The sequence below is a fragment of the Penicillium malachiteum genome (genome assembly GCF_028827825.1).
Source record: "Penicillium malachiteum strain IBT 17515 chromosome Unknown utg000004l:1.0-4883003.0:1.0-4884900.0, whole genome shotgun sequence".
Lineage (NCBI taxonomy): Eukaryota > Fungi > Ascomycota > Eurotiomycetes > Eurotiales > Aspergillaceae > Penicillium > Penicillium malachiteum.
This window is the reverse complement of record NW_026643097.1, coordinates 294935-315207: the sequence shown is the minus strand read 5'-3', so window position 1 is coordinate 315207 and position 20273 is coordinate 294935. Positions and strand designations below refer to the sequence as shown.

Sequence of the window (20273 nt, the reverse complement as noted above, 5' to 3'; positions counted from 1 at the left end):
CCTACTTGGACCAAGCGGCTCGAACATCGATATGTCCATCGTCATTTACAAACTTCCCTCGATCCCATTCTCGACCTTGGTCCTTTGTAGACCACTTGACATCTTCAGGTCGGCGCTCATCATTTTGACTGGTAGAAATGGCGTCGGTCTTCCATCGGTTGATGGCATCTTCATTAATCCCCGCCGCCCGAAGTCTCTCCTCTCCTTTCTGCTTCCAGCGTGTGCGGTCGCGTAGAGCCTCAAGAGCTATATCCCAGTCGTCTTCTCCAGTCATGAGACCTGGAACATGACGACGGGAAGAGCTCTTTGTACCATATCCGTCATGTTCTTCATCTGGTTGTACATCAAGGGTAGGGTCGTAGTCGGGCGCGAAGTGTGCGTCGATGGTACTAGTGCTTGGCTTGTACGCTCCACGACCTCGAGAGCGAACGGGCGCAGTGGAATGGTCTGTCACGGGAGAGGTCCGACCAGTTCTTCGAGGGGATCGGACTCGTCAGATTCGTCATTTCGTAATGTCGCACTGGAAGATGTTTTTGAGGTGTTCAATTTCGTAGTCTGTTGTGGAGATAGACGACTCTGACGTGAGGATGTATGTTCGTCCCGTCGAGAGCGCGGTTCTGACTCTCGCTTTGTTCGGGGATGCGAGGATCGGGCAGGTGGAGATTCAGATCGACGTGATCGTTCGCTGCGATGAGATCTGTGGGCACGATCACGATCGCGATCGCGACCGCGGCGGGGAGAGCGACTGCGCGACCTCGAGTATGATCTCTCTCTGTCTCGTCGATCTTTACGAGACGACTCATGCCTACGGCGATCCCGTCGTCGCTCTGTATGGTCCTCGCGGTCGCGATCATCCTTTGTTCTATGCCGATCTTTTTCGTCCCGATTTCGGTGTCGTTGTGAACTTTCTCTATCTGTCGAGGGAGTTCGGGATCGACTGCGATCTCGTCGTCGATACGACCGGTGTCGGTCCTCGCGATCTTGTTTGCGTTGTTGCTCGGAGTCTCGTGTAGTTGATGAGCGATCGGGTCTTCTCGATGAGTGAGACGTAGATATGGAAGCTGCTTTAGACTGGTCTTTCAACGCCCGCATTCTTTCCCTGGCTTCTCTCTCTTCCTTGCGTTTCAGTGCCGTATTATGGCTGTCTGTCTCTCTGATGAGATGACGCAGGAAGCGGGTGTTGGGTTTGGGAGCATTTCCTGCTGGTCTACATTCCAATTAGCAGGATTTGAAAAGTAATTTCTCGAGTCAGAACGTACCTCTTGGGCATGTATGCACCTAGACCCTCCGTTGAGTACTTCTGAGAGCTATCCCGGGCCTCTTTGGTCAGGACGCGGGCAACGTAGTCGTCGTCCATGGTGGAAGTAAAAGGGTGAAGGCGAGATCAGCACAGGAAATGGACGAGAAAGAGAGCAGTAGCTTATCCAGCCATCCGAGAAGTCGAGACGTTCGAACTCTAGACACTTTTGGTGAGTCACATTGTGGTGAACAAGAATCAAGTCAAGTTACGTCTAATCGTTAGTTGATGGGTTTACCGCCTTTCTTATCCCCGATACGATAAGAGTAGACATTATTATTGCACAGTTAACGATACGGAGTACACAGCACAAGGATAATTATCAACGCTTTTTTTACTATTCTTCTATCGAGCTATCTAATGCTTCTCAGCATGCACTTGACGGACAATCTCATCCTCCATTTTTTGGAACCCCTCGACCGCCATGCCATATTTTTCAAATAAGCCCGGCTGATACCCGTCCGCGATCCTCTCGATAAACTCGTCTTCATTCCACCGTTGTCCCACAAGATCTTCGAAAGTTTGACCTGGTTTCCGCTCCAGTCCCCAGACAGCCTTGTAAGCAGCGCCGAGCGCACAGGCATTGTCACCAATATCGAGCTTGTACACACCCTCCACACCTCCAAGGATCTCTCCGGCAATCTTGGCGATCGCCTTGTTCTTAGATCCACCGCCGACAAGATACACCCGGCGTGGCTGTGCAGGAAGACCGTTGCCTGGGCTCTGAGTCAGGCCCTTGGACCGCAGGCGAAGAGAGAGCATCTGGCTTTCCACGATGGCCCGGGCCTCATCGTGAGGGTTGTTCCATCCTTCTGTGGATTCGCTCAGGGTCGCAGTCTTGGGATCATAAATGAATCGCCACTGGCCTGAGTGAAGGTTTGGTACAATTTCAGGTCGAGGGAAGAATAGACCCATTCGCATGGGGTCTGTTACGAGAGATTGACCCAGTGCAGGGGTCTCCAATGCAATCTTATCAAAGTGCGCCCAGGGATTATCAGGTGTATCTTGAATCGCATCATTGATGGCGTCACGGACATATTCACGGGCTAGACCGCCGTTCTTGTAACAAAGCATAAACATGTAAAGTCCGGGGGTAGTTGGGTGGTTGAAGAAGTGAGTTGCTGGGTCGGGCTTGTAGCTGGGGGTTGACATCAAGAACGTGGTAGAAGTTCCCAAAGATACCATGGCATCTGAAGGAAGAAGTGGCAATGCGAGAATAGTCGCTGGGTTATCTCCAGTCGCCGGAATTACCGTGCAATCAGGACCAAATCCATAGCGCTTGATGTAGTATGGATGGACAGAACCCAGATGAAGCCCACCATCCTCTGGTACACTGCCCAGCTTCTTTTTCAGATCATTGATTCCAAACTTCCCAGCACATAGCTGGAGGACACGGTCATCATATGCACCCTGCTTAATGTTCCACAGGTTCATGCCGCATACGTCGGAGATATCAAATGGAGCGACATGGCCCAGGAAGAGGGAGGCGAGGAAGGACGAGACGAGGGAGATGCGGGCCGTCCTTTCATATATCTCAGGGTGTTTTCTGGTGAACCGGAGGATTTGAGGTCCGGTGAATCGCTTCAGAGATGTCAGTGAGGCTCTTTTTCTCATATCATGTACTGGGTTGGCTTCTTACATGATGTGCCTTACTTCCCGAAGCCAGGGCAAGCTCTTCCGGCCCTCCTAGGACCTCATCAAACTCATCACACTCCTTTTGGGTACTCGAATCTTGCCAGTTAGGGCTGTATGGGTGTGAGAATGCGGATTCTAGCTGGTCTTCCAATGATTTCTCGGAATTGAGGTTCTGGAGCAGCGATTCCGCTTCGTGACTCCAGTATACACTCCCATGCTGTTGACCGGCTCCACTGATACCCTTGACCCGGCTAAAATCCAGTCCTTGTTCGCGCAAGCTTGCTAACACTGTGTCCAAAGCCTGCAGCCATAATGCGACCGGTGCGAATACCTCATGTTCTGCTTCATTGGTTAGGACCCCCTTCTTGATAGGGAATCCTTTCGAATCGGCATCAAAGTCGAACTTGGCAATATAAACTACTTTGAGGTCGGAGTTAACGACCAAACCCTTTAGTTGTTGGGTGGAGAGGTCGAAACCGATGTAAAGAGGGGATTGAGATGCCATCAGGATAATCAATTACAAGTTGAGAGAAGGTTGAAAGTGGGAGATGGAATGTTTTTTTTATTGCCCTTAGAGAAGAGGGGTGATGCATTTATCACATTTATCCAGAGCTTATTGCGGCAAGTAAGCTACGAGTTTCCTTGGCGAGGATCCGGGGGACATGAGTCCGTAGTGATGTCAGAGTTCCACACAATTTAACTTGACATTGTTCATATTATTAGTAGTTCCAGTTTGAATTATACATAGGTATATTTGAGATCAAAATTGTTCCATGAATCAAGACATTGTGAATATGAAAAGCTTTCAAGTATCTTCATGTTCAAGTAGATCCGGCTAAATGCAGAAGCTCTGCTAAATTAACATCTCGGTTGAATTGATGACCCACTTCAAGTTGGAGATCGAACTCTTCATTGTTCTAGATGGCATCGATTGTACATCAATTAATAGATCCAGATTTACCCGGACTTACTAGTAACTCTACTAGTAGGATCCATCATCCATATACGAATACTAGTGGCATTCATATGCCATGTGACTCGCACTGAATAGGTATGGTGGAAATGACTTGAACTTTTAGCACATTAACGGGAAACATTGGAAAGCACTGAGCTAAACTTGCAAATTCATTATTTGCTCATATAAAGTATGTTTATATCAATCATTTAATCCAAGTTATGAATGCATAGGAGTCCCTTATGCTTGTAGAGGCTCTCCCATGCCGCCGAAAGTAACGCTTTTAATAACCATAAACTCATCAATACCATACTTACTGCCTTCCCGGCCAAAACCGCTCTGCTTAACACCACCAAATCTGTAGATTCATTAGCAAAGATCCTTGGAGTTCAAAATGGGTGGGAAACTTACGGTGAAGCCACATCACTAATCAAGCCAGTGTTGACACCGACCATACCAACTTCCAAGGCTTCAGCAACACGGAAAATACGGCGAACATTTCCACTGAAGAAGTAACCGGCGAGACCAACCTCGGCCTTGTTGGCCAGGTCCACAACCTCCTTCTCAGTCTCGAAGGAGAAGAGACCAGCAACCGGACCAAAAGTCTCCTCAGAGGCAATGAGCATGTCCTTAGTCATACCAGCAAGGACAGTGGGCTCGTAGAAGTTAGGGCCCAGCGCGGAGGCCTTCTTACCACCAATAAGGATCTGAGCGCCCTTGCTGGTAGCATCCTGAATATGCTCGTGCACCTTGCCCACGGCACGCTCATGAATGACGGGCCCGTGAGTAATGCCATCCTCGAAGCCAGCTCCGAGCTTGAATTCCTTGACCTTGGCCGCAAATCGCTTGGCAAATTCATCGTACACACCCTTTTGCACGTAGATCCGGTTCGCACAGACACAGGTCTGGCCAGAGCTACGGAACTTCGAGGCAATAGCGCCTGCTACAGCAGCATCAAGGTCCTCAACATCATCGAAGACAATGAAGGGCGCATTACCGCCCAGCTCCCATGAGACCTTCTTAATGGTAGATGAAGCCTGCTTCATGAGGATGCGACCCACATTTGTGGACCCGGTGAAGGACACCTTGCGCACTTCTGGGTGTGTGGTGATCAGCTCACCCACTGCCGGGGTATTCTCCGAGGCTGTGACAATGTTGACAACGCCCTTGGGAATACCAGCACGGTGAGCCAACTCTGCGAGGGCATTTGCAGTGAATGGAGTCTCCTGAGGAGACTTTGCCACAACTGTGCAACCAGCCGCCAGGGCGGGGGCAATTTTGCGGGTGATCATGGCAGCTGGGAAGTTCCAAGGTGTAATCAGACCGCAAACACCAACGGGCTGCTTTAGTGTAATGACACGATTACCGGGCACTGAAGCCGGAATAGTGTCACCATAGATACGAGGTGCCTCCTCGCTGAACCATTCGAAGAAAGCGGCGGCATAGTTGACCTCGCCCCTAGAATCAGCGAGGGGCTTGCCATTCTCCCAGGTAATTAGTTTCGCCAAATCCTCGGCGTTATCAATCATCAGTTGGTACCATCGACGGAGCATCCGGGCGCGCTCGCGGGCCAGGGTTGTACGGAAGGAAGGGAAAGCGGCCGAGGCAGCCTCAATCGCCTTTTCGACATCTGCGGGGTCGAATTCCGGGCATTTTCCGATAAGTTGTCCGGTAGCAGGGTCTATGAGAGAGAGAAAGCATCAATATCGGCGTGAATGAGATATTGTTTTTAGATTGAGGGGGTCAATACCGTGGACCTCAAAGGTTTTGCCAGATTGGGCACCAACCCATTCGCCATTCACATAGCATTTCTCAATGAAGAGAGACGGATCTTTCAACTGAACCGCATCTTGTCAGTGGAAGTCAAGCTTGTGCCAAATTGTGACCACCAACCTCAGGCTTGCTGTGTCCCATGGTGTAGAGTCTCTTCGCAGCGACGGACGGGGGAATAGAAAAGGGATATCGAAGATGAGGACGCAGGAGTTGCCGGGACACGGGGCGGATGATTCGCTCCATTATGAGGGAAACCGGCACTCGAGGTGGGGTGGTTTAATAATACAGATGGAACAAGGAGCGGAGTCAAGGTTCGACGTGCGGGGAGATTGAGGAGTTCCTTCTCTTCAAGTACTTTTCTGATCTTTGCAGGGAGGAATTGAAAGGTTCTTAGCTTCCGATGAGCTTGAATATGATTGCTCTCTAAGCCCGAGAAGCACCGAGGACGGAGATGGTGCCGATGGGTCGAGATCGTGGAGTTGGAGTAAGCTCAGAAGGGAAGCTTGATCCTTAAGGTGGGCGTTGATGTCATATTTTGCTATACCCAGAATGTACCTCACTAGAGCATCTTGTTTTCTTGATATTATCTCTATATCTGCTTTTAGATATACCATTCTATCTCTTTTTAGAATTTCCCCCCTTCTCTACAGCTCTCTAAATGTTCAAAATACATTTTTCTGCTCTCATGAATTTGTTGATATTCCGTCTATTCTGGACACCGATATCTCCATTGCCCCGGTTTTGTATTGTAATTACCAAAATACCACATTCCGGTGTTTGACACCAATGGTATGCAGTAAACAAGAGTTCTTCGGGATCTTGAACCAATCACATTTGCTTATCCTTCACCTCCCCGAGATAATGTTTCTGTATTACCAGAGCCTCTCGTTTCCCTCATATTCACTGAATTACTACTGTAGGAAGGACCAGCCGATAGGTGGAATCAACATTGAAAAGCGAAATTATGCCATGATTTGAAAACTAATGATATTTAATAATTGATACATAAACTGTCTCTTATAATATTTTAAGTTAGTCAACTGATTCGAGCCTTCCAAGGTTGATGAGCTTGATAGTACGAAAGTCGCTACATTTCAAGTTCTTGCTGCCACTGACTATGTCTAAGTTTGATTGGAACCCTGGTCAAAATCTTGAATGAAGTTGAGTTTCACAGGCAATTTCAGGTTGATTTGGAAGAATTTTCTCTTTATAGCTTTCGAACATCCATAGAGTAAGTCATGCACATCGAGCCCGTCATTCGAGTTAGAAGACACCCATCTAGCAACCACGACTGATTATTGAGCTGCCCTTGAATTAATTGCAGCAGAGGACGACAAAAAGATTCTAGTCCTTTACGACTCTGAGCTGGTTGCAACAGCGACAAAGGCCTTGTGTGTTCCTTACCAAGATCCAGACAGTGGCTCAGATCGCACATACTCGTACAGTGGTCTGAGTGAAACTACGCCACTATGTATGAGCGGTGCAGTTCCTTGCTGATACAAAACTCTTCCCCTCATCATGAACATCTCAAGCGCTTATCCTTATACCTTCACATATAATTCTGGAGATATTATCTTGATTGCTGAAGGCTATGGCTGTGCATCCTACTGCACAGATTCTTGAACCACGATTTCCATCAACAGATCCGATAACCCCGACTTGTACACATGAGCTGCGGCAAATGGAGATAATATCGGCTGTCCATCCGAGAGTATCCTGAATGTTGATGGTATCAAGGTCTCATGCTGTCTTGGTACTCCTGTCACTAGAGATCAATGCCACCTGGGCAATGGATAGCACTGAGCGATTCAGAGGTACTAGTACAATACTATAACTATAAGTCGCAGATTCGCAGCAGACAAAGTCATATTATCACCACGCTAAGTTTTGGAGTGATCAATACAGCCCTGGAGGCCAATAAATTTCAAGTTGATACATTGGAGATATTTGAAGATGGATTACTTAACCATTGTCCGCATGCATCATGATGCATGTGTGCCCAGGTGCCAGTGCAGGTCTTTACTACGTTAATATTTGATCTGTTTTTCTTTTTCACTCTCTCCTCCCTTATGGTCTTACCCCACTTCCCGCCTTTCCTGAACTTTTGCATCAGCACCTTATTGAGCCAGCTTGCGGGGTCACTATGAGTATTGGTTCACTCCAGCTAGCGAAATCAAAGGGAGCATGGAATCTACGGAGTAATGGTGAGATCCAGTAGGATGAAAACTCCCCGTCTCTGAATATACACTGAAACGTCAACTGGTACTCACAGGGAAATGGTATTGCTCTCGAAGGCTTAGCGTGCGACTAGATGAGGGAGGACTTCTCCACAATTTCAAAAAGATCTATGAAAATCAAATTAACTGGAATGAATGGATTGAGATTCCATTTCCCTACCCGCTTGCAGTGGGCTATCATCGTGTTATAACAGTGGATCAGGACACGGGAATAATCAACGTCCGGGTATGGAATGTCAAGGATGAACAGTGTAACGCACCTTCAAGTTGTACACCAAGGAGTTTCAAGGCCGACTTGGCCACCGTGTGCAATAGCACTGCATTCTCCTTCGAGAGCCGGCCTCAAGAAATCGGCCAGTATTACTCGCCTGGCACTAGTATTGATAATCCCAGCGGATCGGAGTTTACCGTGCTATCCGATCTACCGTTCAATATGCAACTCCCATCGACTATCTTTGAACTTCAACAACAATTTTTTATGGATTTTCTTTTCGCATGGAGAAACTGGATTGGTGATCCATTCACTTGGCCTCGAATCACTCCTGTATTTCATACTTTTGCGAGGGCCTTCCTTCGACTTGCAGCCTGGGATTTTGAGATCTGTAAAGGCAGTGGAACTGCAATGGTGCGGCCATCCTCCTACCCGGAGTGGAATTGTCCCCAGAGTGACATGTGGTGGTTCCATGGATTCTTAGTACTTCTACAAGAAGATATCGGCTCTGATAAACTGGTCCACTTAGCAATACAGCGGGCGAAAACATTCCTCGATGCCCCGAGATTACAACATACAGTTCAATGCATTCTCCTCTCGCCCAGAGAAGTTATTATCGTTGAGCTTTCTCGGCATACAGCAGCTCGTACCAAAGGGTTTCCATTAATCCACAATCTGGCAGTCTCGGAAAGCTCTCCTGGATTCCGGCTTTTGGCACAGGTTCTTTGTGCAAACGGGTATAAGACGGAGTATGCTTCGCGGGAAATTTGGCATCATCGAATACCATCAGAAATTCTCATCCTTATTTTTGATCACTCTACGCCAAGAGATTCTCTCGCACTGGCACAAGCCTCCTTTTTAATAGAGCAATCATACTACGGATCACTGTCACAGCTCTCCAAGTCCCAAATCATGAGTTTGAAAACAATGGTTCTTTCCGTCCCCTGCTGCGGGGACCCAACTGGGCTTGAGGACGGGCTTCTATGTTCTGAATGTTTGAGGTGGCATCACCGAAGATGCGATGAGACTCAAATTCTCCATTCTGATGATAGTGACTGGATTTGTTTTTCTTGCCAAAAGGGACTCTCTAGCCCTGAGCTGAAACCAGGTGAAATCCATAAAAGCATTGGGCTGGGGCGCAAGGCTTTCTGTGTCAGGACTTCTAATGGAGACCAGATGGCCCAGTTGCGGTATATAGAAAGCTCTACGTCTCATCACGAGTCAAACTTTGAACTGCGATTCAACGGAATGTTTTCGGGTCTTGCCTATTTCTACTACGAATATTCTGAAAGCAAGCGCAGAAATCAATTTGGTTGAATGTTTGCTGGACGGCAGATGATAGCCGCCAATGCTAGGTGAATGAATGATCATCGGCCCTGCAGATGATTCTTTCTGTGAAACTCGCAAGTTCTGAGTCTTGCTGCAGAGTTGCTTGGTCTGTGAATCATCTTACCATCATGCGTGTATCATCGTCACCGAGTTAATTATGTGCACTGGATAATATTACACAGAGACACTTGCAAAGCTACGAGAATTATTAGTAGAATATTAGGTCTCGAGGTAGTAACCTATCCATATACTAGGAGCACATTTCCAATTGGAAGAAGGCTGTCCCTTTTTGGTGTCAATTTCTCCAGTCCCCGGATTCTAATTCTCGTTAGTGTTAATCAATGATTGCCCTTATGGTGGAGCCTTCAAGGTGAAACAAGGCCAAGAGAATCCAATCCCCATTCTGCACCTAAAGCGTGGAGACAATGCTTGATTTGAGTAAAATGCATCACAATTGGCAGCATATTAGAGCATCAGGACCACCGATGGTGCAATTGATGATTATCGTATTCTGGTTGGTGGGAGAGCTTTCTTGACCCATTCTCGTATGCAGGGGCCATTCAAGTTCGGTTGGACTCCGAGTATGTTGATCTATGTCTGTCATCAGAATGAAAAGTAAATATACTCAGAACTCTCCTTCTAATTTGACTCTATTTTCTCCCAAATTCATTCAATGTCGTGGACTGTTACTACTGTAGAGTAGTATTGCGGGGCAAATGGGAATTGATAGACATGATAGATCGGCTCCAACCGATCCGGGGATCAACCCGATTATCCTGATATGGAATCTCCCCAAAATCTGCTCGACTTCAACGTGTCAAAGACCTTGTTAGCTCTGAGAGGTTCATCGTGCCCATGGTGCTTCAACATGACTCAACCAAATGCATTACCGCCGATAGAGCCGCTAGCTGCCCTTATGACAGATCCCCGACCGCCATCTCCATGTCATTCACGAATAGACGAACGGGAGGCACTTGAGCTCCATGAAATCCAAACCCGCGAAGATAACGAGCTGAATGAGTCCTCGGCATCCGCTTCATCGGGAGACGAGTACCGAATTACTACGCGTCGAACAACCTCTCGTGCTACACAACGATCGCATAAGGACCGAACCGGTCTGTGGGGTCGTCTCTGCCGTTTTTGGACGCACCATGTCACCATCACTGTACCACACAAGGGTAACCGGGACCATTATGGTGAGTTAAGATACCATATCGGATCAATCTATCATGGCAATGGATGAAGTCTGATTTTGAGGTTCTGTAGCTTTAGAAAGAACATTCCTCGCCTATATCCGAACGTCGGTTGTCATTGCGATGCAAGGGGTAGTCATCGCACAACTATTCCGGCTTCAACGAGCGCCATCCGATGCGGACCGCCTTCGATTCTATCAAGTCGGTATCCCGCTTTCTGTCACCTGCCATTGTGTGGCTGTTTTTGTGGCGCTTATTGGGGCCTATCGATTCTGGAGGCAGCAGAGTGCGATCTCCCTTGGGAAAGTTCACGCGGGAGGTTGGGAACTGAACTCTGTGGGGATATTGCTCTTTTGCGTAAGTTGACTCTGCCTTGTGCAACTTGCACTTTCTTACATTTGATAGATTATTCTTGTTACTCTGGTTATCTCAGTTGCCATCATTATTGAGATTGATGAGTCGCCAACTACTTGGCTTCGTCGAATAGTGACATAGTCCAAGTTGAAAGCTTATCCTATCAGCACAGGCATTCAAGACGAACACGAAATGGATTTTGGTCTATCTTTTAGCCTTTTGAACGCATTAACGACTCAAATGACCCTTTTCAGTATTTGTTCGATCTCTCTATCAGCATTATCCGATCGGGTTTCAAAATCACTTGGCGCTTCGACTACACTATCTCAGTGAGAACTTCACAGTTGAAAGAAAATTTAATTTAATTCAATTCTTTTTTTTGGGATATATCCAGGTTTTCGAAAATCAATGCTCAGCCACCCATGTGTAGTAATGTCAAAAAATAATCATGCCGCGAGGATATAACGTACTCCAAAACCATTGGAACAGGTACGTATTTAATCCATAATCACATATTGACTGATTCCAGGTGAGATGACTCGCGCTGTGTTCAATTCACATCAATTGAAATCTTTGTCTTCGTCAATCAATGTATGCTCGCCATTAAATGTTCGCACCTCCATTAAGGGGTAGGATTTGGCCTGCAAGCCGGTTAGCCGAGTCCGTCCAAATCTCCTATTTCTGCATTCCATAACTTGAACTCACCATTGATCCACTCCCCTGCCGGGCTGGCCAGGAATGCCACAACACGGCCGATATCCGCCGGCACACCGCACCGTTTCAAGGGGCTGCCACTAGCAAGCGCCTGCTCAATCTCTTCAAGGGATGAGCTCTGGTCGCAACCGGGTGCATATCGCCACGAGTTCTTCAGCCACATATCACTCTTCACACCAGCGGGTGCAATCGCGTTGACTGTGCACCTTTTCTTGCCGAAATCAGCAGCGAAGCAACGAGTGAAACCCTCGATGGCGCTCTTGCTACCAGCGTACAAGGAGTGTCCCGGGACACCAACACCTGCCGCGATCGATGACATCAAAACCACTCGTCCTCCGGGTTGAATATACTTGTAAGCGTTCTTGGCGACGAAGAACTGGGCACGAGTGTTCAGATCAAAGACCTCGTTGAAATCCTCAAGAGTGGTATCCGCGAGGGAAACGAACTTCTCGGTTCCGGAGTTGGACACAACAATGTCCAATCGTCCGAAATGTGCCACAATATCACGGAAGAGTATCTCAATAGCGTCGACTTTGGTAAGGTCGGCTTGGAAAGCGGCGGCACGGCTACCCATGCTCTCGATCTCCTCCACGATCTTTGCGGCTGAGTGCGGGTCTCGAGCGTAGTTTATTGCCACTGATGCACCCTTCTTTGCCAGCTCGAGCGCGATACCGGAACCAATGCCCCGACTGCCTCCAGTTACCAGAGCAACTTTACCTGCCAGCTCGGCAGAAGCGACTTGGGGGTGAACAACAACCATCTTGGACGATTGTTGAGGTTATGGACGGAGAAGATGGACAAGAGATATTAACAGGAAGAAAACACAAAAAAAAAGGATCGGCAGCTGTGTCGAGGTATTATAGCTTAGAATGTACTACAAGCAAGATATCTCGTTTCTGGATCTTTTGCAAAAGGAGCATAGGACGCAAATAGATAATGCCTGAAAGCGGTTGCATACGTTTTGATTTATCTAAAAAGACATTTCTCCCTTGGTCTGCATGTGGCAATTTTCTCTGGACGGAATCTATTGATCTCATCTACTAGATCGAGATCTGAAAATAGATCCCGGAGACTTGGATCTCAGATTGAGCAGGCTGTTTTCATGGATTCTGGGGGTCAACCTCGTGGGATGGTTACCGCATGCAGAGGTCGCATGGCTGAGAGTGAAGGTTAGATAGCTCTGGAATGTCACATTAGCACTCCTCGCCAGGGCTGTTGAGTTGCATTCATGTTCTTTGTTATGACTGTACAAGGCCATTGACCTCCGGATCCGGAAAACCTCTTTGTCTCCACTGGCATACATTTGTAGCCTCAAACAATGGCCAGATATACCCAAGGCAAACCCTCACTCGCTCCTGTGCTATCACATTTCTTCCAGAACCCATTTATCGGACCAAAATTTGAACACAACCGGAATGTCTCCTGCTGTGAAGAAAAACACAGAGCCTAATCTTGACATTAGCTTTCAAGGTTTGTCAAATACTTTCCCTCGATCGAGAGAGGTTACTAAAGAGTATAGACTATCTGGTTCTCTCGAAGCTGGTTTTCGATTGGGCTGATAGCTATGATGCCAAGGTTTGTCTTTACTCAAGCTCGATGAGTCAATGATACATGTGCTAAGTAATTCTTCAAGGACTGGGATCGCCTTCGCAGCATCATCGCCCCTAAACTGACGGTATGAAACAATCCAGCGACAGCAAATCAACACAAGGCTAATATCAAAAATCTTAGGTCGACTACACTAAGATTGGACTCAGAAGATGGGATGATATGCCCGCAGATGAGTACATGGCCATGGTCACTCATCCGGGTTTCCTAGGTGACGCTACAATCAAGACACAGCACTTGCTTGGGCAGACTTGGTGGGAGAAGATCTCTGACACTGAAGTCATTGGTCACCACCAATTGCGTGCCGCTCATCAAGTGTATACCGATGTTGACTTGCAGGAGGTGAAGCTGCGAGGTCACTCGCATGCTACCAATGAGCATTATTACCGCAAGATTGATGGAGTTTGGAAGTTTGCCGGTCTCAAGCCCAATGTGAGATGGAATGAGCTGCGCTTTGAGGAGGTTTTCAAGGGATTGGATTAGTGGACGAGCAATTATTCCTTAATTTCCTCATGCACTATGGTTAAGTCAGGTGGTTTCTACTACTGAAAGCCGCTTGAGTCTCAATCAATGCTACCTAAGTACAAATTCAAGTTTTCATTAAGGTTCCTTACTCTAGATCCTACAGCTCTTCTATGTAATCTACGAAATTGGAAAAGAATATTGATTGGATGAAATTCAAAGGTTGCCTCATTTTCTATACTTATATCATGCAGCTGGTTGTTAATTCCAGAAAGCCTGCTGCAAGGCATCACACATCAATGTAATGCATCTCTTTCCCTCCGATAGCGCTCCATCCATTGCAAGGAATGGATGTGGCATACCCTTCATCACCTGAAGATCGACCGCCACACCAGCCTTCTGCAGCTTCTCAGCATATTGCTCGCCCTCAGATCGCAGCACATCCAATTCACCAACCATCACCAGCGCAGGCGGGAGCTGAGACCAGTCACCCCCATAAAACAAGGGACTGGCCTCGGGATTGGCCCAATCAGCTTGCTTAGGCAGATAGTGTTCACGATACCAAATCATTTTCAGAGCAGGCAAGGCAGCAGTATGTTCGTAGCGACGATAAGACTCATTGTTCTCAACAGTGGCCGTGTTATCTGTGACGGGGACCGAGAGAAGCTGGGTTAGGAATCGTACCGGGGGTGAGAGGGTCAAGGCCTTGTGGGTCATAATTGCAGCGAGATTACCACCAGCAGAAGATCCACCTGTTGCGATTCTGGACATGTTGATTGATAACTTGGCAGGACCTTCTGCAGCTAACCACAACAAGGCCTCCCAGGAATCGTGTACCGCAGCTGGCCATGGGTCTTCGGGGGCAAGACTAAATTCGCACTATGATTAGCGATGGATGGTTCTCCCCATGCAGGATGCATGCATGTGTGCTGTTCGCCAAGAGACTCACCGGTAGTCCACCGTCACTACCACGCAATTGCCTCGTACACAGAGGTTCGAGCACACCACGTTCTCCGTGTCAATGTTTCCCAAAACCCATCCGCCGCCGTGGAAATATAGCACCACTGGCCATCCACCAGCTGGTACATCACCTTTCGGTGTAAAACATCGAAATGCAATCGGGGGTCCTTGGGTCTCTCGTCGCTGAATCGTGAGGTCTTCAGTCTTGCCAACCTCTAGCATCGGTCCCGCGCCTGGGATCAAGACACCACTTGTGCGAGATGCTGCGACGGGTTGGAGATGCACTTGTTGATTATTTATCACATATTTGTTGTAGAACGCGACATACTCCGGATCCAGCTGGTCTCGAACAGACTCGTGGATCGGATAAGGAGGTTGTGTGACACCAGGAATGCCGGACATGGTGAGAAAGATAGACAAGGAAGTAGAGCTGAGGGGTAATAAGAAGAGAGAGAAATCTCAATCGGGTTAAAATGCACCATATCTTTGAAGACATCTCATAATAATTAAACCCTCCGATCCCGCGCCTACAAACACCCCCACGCAGAAGGTGGGATACTCCATGCGGGGGGTGCATCATGCATGGAGGGACAAGATTAGCCCCTCGATAAGACTTTCCCTAGCATAGTAAAGATTACCGCGCATTGGAAGAAGAATGCTGTAACGCAGCCCCTCTATTGCTACCACATAGCTCCTTGGTATAGCTTGGAAGGCGGGTCTACTCCTGGACATATCGGTGTTAGTCCGAGCGTGGGATGAGTGCTGAGGTCTTTTAGCACTAGTTTGCTGTACTTGTGAAGAATATGAGACCGGATAGACAGAATCACCCGAGGTAAGTGATACGTCTGAAGCATGATAGTCGTGATGTTGAGAAAAGAAAAATACTTTGATGCGATGGAAGATAACATGATCCAGCTCTTACGATAAATCTGTCTACTCAAAGCCATTAGAAAAGAGGAAATGGAATTGGGAAGTGACAAGACATTCCATTCTACCCTCAACCCGAGGGAATAGTCCTCATAGACACATAAGAGGGATGCTGCCAAAAATCTAATCTAGCAGGAGAACATATTGATGGTATAAAAACACAGTACAAATTCAGGATCAGACGCTTAAAGCGCACCCAGCTCCTTCAGCTTGGAAACAAGACCATCGACGTCCTCGACCTTACCACCGCCCTTGCGTGGTGGGGGCTCTGTTAAAAGCAAATAACATCAGTAATCGGAAACAAAATGCGATAAGCAGAAACAGCTTGAACATACCAGTAACCTTCACGGTCTTCAATCGGCGAGTATCCTCAACTCCAAAGTCGGCCAGCGTCTTCTTTTCCAGAGGCTTCTTCTTCGCCTTCATGATATTCGGCAAGCTCGCGTACCGGGGCTCGTTCAATCGCAGATCGGTAGTAATAACCATGGGCAGCTTCGCGCGCAGTGTCTCCACACCACCATCAACCTCGTGAGTTACCTCCACAGTGCCGCTCTCATCCTTAATCTCAATCTTGCTGGCCTGGTTGGCCTGGGGCCATCCCAGCAATCCGGCGAGCATCTGTCCGGTCTGGCCCTGATCACCGTCAATCGCCTGCTTACCCAGAAGCACGAGGTTGATGTTCTCCTTCTCAACAACACCGCGCAGAAGCTTGGCGATTGTCAGAGGCTCGAGGCTACCGGAGCTTTCGGGGACGTCGATGTGGAATGCGCGGTCGGCGCCCATAGCCATTGCTGTGCGGAGGACATCGGGGGCCTTGGGACCACCGGCGGAGAGAGCGAGAATGTTCTCAACCTTGAGAGGACCCTTGCGCTCACGGAGACGGACAGCTTCCTCGATGGAGAGCTCGTCAAATGGGTTTAGAGAGTGCTTGACACCGGTGGTCTCGACGCCAGTCTGTGCTTTGTTGATGCGGGGCTTGATCTGTAGCAAAGCAAGAGTTCCATGTTAGTTATTCCGTTTGTATTTGATATGATTTGTAGTTTATGATTTTCAGAAGAAGCAATGCAATTCTCGTGTAGGTAAAGGTGCCAGGTAATGATCCCATTGATCTCGTGCAGCTCCGATTACCGGGCACCAGGCTTTGGGAGGGAATGCTGACCGCATAGTCGATTACCCGCTTAACGGGGACCAATATCCGTAATCCGCTAGCCATGGTGAAAATGCTCTGAGTGTTGGAGCCTTAGACCAAGGAAAGTTGCAGAGAGTAAGATGAGAGGAGAAATGCCTGCGGTGACGGAGTGCCAAGACCTTGCCCAAAAAACGCCGATGCGGACCGAGTATAACCCTTGTCCCTTGACTGATCTCCCAGCCGAGGTTATATGCTAATCTCATGCCCAGGTGGAATCGTGGATCTCTTGTGATTATAGGACTCTGGTAAGATAATCTATAGTGTGCCTTCTCATCTTACATACCGTGGTACCGATGAGCCTATATGGTCGGAAGTTCCAGTCTTTAACATAGTACCAAAGGTTGAAGTTCTCTCTCCCAGCATATCTCCCCGTCCTCATTCTCGAGACATTTGGACACTGCCAAGGTAAGATCGTTTTCTCTCCCTAATAACCTGTATATTAAAATTTACCGGTGGTTTGGCTCCAAGGTTGTTTATAGTACGTCTTACCGTGAGTGTTAGTAGTTTACTTTGACAGTCAACTGGTAAGTAGTACCCAGAGTATAGACCACTGGCATGACCTACAAACATTACTCTTGATAACATTTGAAGACAATAGAAAAATCGAAGTGCGTGAGGTGAGCTGAACTTCAATGAAAGTTAAATCGATCAGAAAGATGGCCACATGTGCAAATTTGAAATCAATGCCCTCAAGTTTCAAGTTTTTCCAAGTTCATAAATTTGATAGAAGGCCCCGTGGAAGCTCTGGATTGAAGACTTAAAGGTTCAATGACTATTTGTCTACGTTACGAACTTAATAATACTAGCACTCGAGTCCTCCAGAGCTAGTCTGAGCACTTCCAAGGTTGAGTCGCGCTGTTCCAACATTTGAAATGCATTGCACGGTTATGTACTAGTAGTACTACTAGTAGCACCAGTTGACTTGAGTAGTATATCATGATTGATACCCGGCCGGCAACTTGAGCCTTCAGAACGTTCTATCTATCCACTGGCAGTTTGCATCTGAATATAAACATGCATTGCACCTCAAGTTTGGAAGATTACGATATAGTATACTATACTAGTAGATCTTATCTCGGTGGGGGCCGTACTATAATAAAACCATGGGGGATGATCTTCCGTTATCCAGTAAGTTCTTCAGAGTTCTTCAGAAGGAGTACGCATTCGTCATCAGAGAAAAGGCCCTTAACACCTATCAGGGAAAGAAGACCGGTGACGTTTTTTCAAGAACTGGAGTTTCACGCTTTGAAACTGCGGAGACTAAACCGTATGGAGCAGAATGGGACGGCGATCTACAGATAGCTTCAAGCTTTATTTGCTTGACTTCGGTTCTGTAAAGTAGTGACCATCCGATGGCTTTCCATAAAGTGACAACCACGGATAGACGAAACTTGATAGTGGGTCGATGTCTACGGTTCTCAGTACGGAGATGTATCCTGATATTCTTTCCTGTCAAAGAATGTGGATAAGGCCGCGCAACTTCAAGTCCCATGAGAAATAAAGTCTTCTGAGATTAGATTAAAGTACTTGTCCAAGAACTGGGTAGTATATATGGCTCGTCTTGTACCGGACAATGTAGATCAACCATTGTCCTCTCTCACGTTCATCTTCATCCGAGTCCTCAAGTTGCTTCTCAATGGCATTGCGACAAGGCATGTTGGCCACTATTGGTGCGCTGACAGGCTTGGCCTCTACAGCCCTTGCTCAAACCACTCTGTTGTCTAGCTGGCAATCCGTTCAATCGGCCAATACCAGCACTATCTGGCCATGGCTTGAGTACCAGAGCGAACCCTCTTTCAATCCACCCGAACTCTCCATCAGCTGGAACGGGGAGGCACTTGAACCAGGAGTCATTCTTCTCGAGCCCAGGAACTTTGATGGTAGCAATGCCACCAAGCAACAGGGTCCATTGATCATGACATCCTTTGGTGATCTGGTTTGGAGTGGGCCTACCGTCGACGATTCGTCGCCCTACGAGTACAGCAACTTCCGGATGCAGGCCCTAAACGGAACACAGTACTTGACTTACTGGCACGGATACCGACAAGATGGCATCAACTCCAGTATTGGATATGGGAGTCTTTCCATATTGAACTCTGAATATGAGAGAGAATTCACTGTCTGCCCAAAATTGGGCATCAAGACGCAAAAGTCGGCAATCCATCATTGTGATATTGATTACAACGAGCAGTACATCACACCTTGGGGAACGCTTCTGGTTACCGCATACAATTTGACCCAGGTGGACCTCACATCTGTCAACGGCTCGGCTAGTGGATGGGTATTAGATTCTCAAATTCACAAGATTGATGTTCGCACCTCCAAGTCTATTTGGAAGTGGAGTGCACTTGATCACATCCCACTCAATGCTTCTCAATTGCCGCTCATTGATGGTGCTCAAAATGCATCGGTGGCTTGGGATTATGTGCACATCGATTCTGTTTCAGCTTATGACGGTAATCTGCTGGTCAACGCACGCCACACTTGGAATGTATATGCCATCGACCGTACAGATGGAGATATAATGTGGACATTCAATGGTGAGACTGGAGGAGATTGGGGTATTGTTCCCGAGGAATCGTCTTTTGTAAGTCCCTCAATTGTGCGCTCCACGAGGTCCGTCATTCGGGAACTGGTGGATTTAACATATTGACAGAGAAGGCAATACCACACGCGAGTTCATGATTACGGACCTGATTTCGTCATCTTCTCAATGTTCGTGAACCACAACTATGCCGGCGCGAACGGCACCTCGGGTACTGTACCAACAGTTGGCCGCGAATTCCATCTCTCCCTGCCCCCAAGCAGAAATGTTTCACCCCTCTCCCTCAACACACTCAACGAATCCAGTAGTCTCTGGAGTGATTCGTTCGGCTCAATGGATTATGTCCCTGACCAACAAAACTCCACCACTCGCTTCTTGAGTTATGGCCAACTTCCTTTGCTGCGAGAGTTTGGGGTCGGACCTGGTCCCAACGTAACAGATCTCAAATGGGAGGCTCGATATGGCTCTGATAATGAGGTTGCAGGTTATCGGGCATACAAGGGCTCGTGGATTGGTACACCGACACAGAAGCCAAAGCTTATATTGGCTGAGGAAACGGCATTTATGAGCTGGAACGGAGCGACGGAGGTGAAGGCCTGGAAGGTGTATCAGGAATCGACGGCTAATGACACAACTCTGTCACTCGTGGGAATCGCGCAGAATCGGGGATTCGAGACGGCTGTTGATTTGGGTTCTGTTGGCTGCTTTCTCGTTGAGCCGGTAGTCCCTACGGTTTTCAATAGCGTCAATTCTTCCATTGTCTGTTCCAAATAGATAGCATCATAGGTCGCCTGGCACTTGTTAGATCTAAGCCACGCGATTTCGTGTACACATAGCACTGGCATTCAAGTTGGGACAACACATCTCAGTTTGAGCAAACAGTT

At 47.7% G+C, this 20273-nt stretch overlaps 9 protein-coding genes across 9 annotated transcripts; 3 read left to right on the top strand and 6 right to left on the bottom strand.

Moving 5' to 3' along the window:
• Position 1: 1 nt before the first annotated feature.
• Positions 2-1357, bottom strand: N7483_008269 (uncharacterized protein; the record flags this gene model as incomplete). Its single annotated transcript, XM_057091696.1, is given in 3 exon segments — positions 2-473; positions 491-1207; positions 1260-1357. 3 exon segments carry the CDS (start codon positions 1355-1357, stop codon positions 2-4), a joined length of 1287 nt encoding a protein of 428 aa, XP_056942870.1.
• Positions 1358-1654: 297 nt separating this feature from the next.
• On the bottom strand, positions 1655-3437 carry N7483_008268 (xylulokinase; the record flags this gene model as incomplete). The annotated part of the gene is made up of 2 exons (XM_057091695.1): positions 1655-2878; positions 2937-3437. The coding sequence occupies 2 exons, from the start codon at positions 3435-3437 to the stop codon at positions 1655-1657; spliced, it is 1725 nt and encodes a 574-aa protein (XP_056942869.1).
• A 690-nt stretch (positions 3438-4127) lies between these two features.
• N7483_008267 (NAD-dependent succinate-semialdehyde dehydrogenase) lies at positions 4128-5903 on the bottom strand (the record flags this gene model as incomplete). Its single annotated transcript, XM_057091694.1, has 4 exons — positions 4128-4245; positions 4299-5568; positions 5638-5725; positions 5781-5903. The coding sequence occupies 4 exons, from the start codon at positions 5901-5903 to the stop codon at positions 4128-4130; spliced, it is 1599 nt and encodes a 532-aa protein (XP_056942868.1).
• Positions 5904-10305: 4402 nt separating this feature from the next.
• Positions 10306-11125, top strand: N7483_008266 (DUF202 domain-containing protein; the record flags this gene model as incomplete). Its single annotated transcript, XM_057091693.1, has 3 exons — positions 10306-10633; positions 10704-10987; positions 11036-11125. 3 exons carry the CDS (start codon positions 10306-10308, stop codon positions 11123-11125), a joined length of 702 nt encoding a protein of 233 aa, XP_056942867.1.
• Positions 11126-11587: 462 nt separating this feature from the next.
• On the bottom strand, positions 11588-12458 carry arp2 (hydroxynaphthalene reductase arp2; the record flags this gene model as incomplete). Its single annotated transcript, XM_057091692.1, has 2 exons — positions 11588-11625; positions 11690-12458. The coding sequence occupies 2 exons, from the start codon at positions 12456-12458 to the stop codon at positions 11588-11590; spliced, it is 807 nt and encodes a 268-aa protein (XP_056942866.1).
• A 655-nt stretch (positions 12459-13113) lies between these two features.
• On the top strand, positions 13114-13789 carry arp1 (scytalone dehydratase arp1; the record flags this gene model as incomplete). Its single annotated transcript, XM_057091691.1, has 4 exons — positions 13114-13168; positions 13218-13273; positions 13332-13373; positions 13430-13789. The coding sequence occupies 4 exons, from the start codon at positions 13114-13116 to the stop codon at positions 13787-13789; spliced, it is 513 nt and encodes a 170-aa protein (XP_056942865.1).
• Positions 13790-14029: 240 nt separating this feature from the next.
• N7483_008263 (alpha/beta hydrolase) lies at positions 14030-15130 on the bottom strand (the record flags this gene model as incomplete). The annotated part of the gene is made up of 2 exons (XM_057091690.1): positions 14030-14636; positions 14718-15130. The coding sequence occupies 2 exons, from the start codon at positions 15128-15130 to the stop codon at positions 14030-14032; spliced, it is 1020 nt and encodes a 339-aa protein (XP_056942864.1).
• A 710-nt stretch (positions 15131-15840) lies between these two features.
• Positions 15841-16868, bottom strand: N7483_008262 (electron transfer flavoprotein subunit beta/FixA family protein; the record flags this gene model as incomplete). Its single annotated transcript, XM_057091689.1, has 3 exons — positions 15841-15923; positions 15991-16636; positions 16815-16868. The coding sequence occupies 3 exons, from the start codon at positions 16866-16868 to the stop codon at positions 15841-15843; spliced, it is 783 nt and encodes a 260-aa protein (XP_056942863.1).
• Positions 16869-18480: 1612 nt separating this feature from the next.
• Positions 18481-20163, top strand: N7483_008261 (arylsulfotransferase family protein; the record flags this gene model as incomplete). The annotated part of the gene is made up of 2 exons (XM_057091688.1): positions 18481-19431; positions 19501-20163. 2 exons carry the CDS (start codon positions 18481-18483, stop codon positions 20161-20163), a joined length of 1614 nt encoding a protein of 537 aa, XP_056942862.1.
• Positions 20164-20273: the final 110 nt, after the last annotated feature.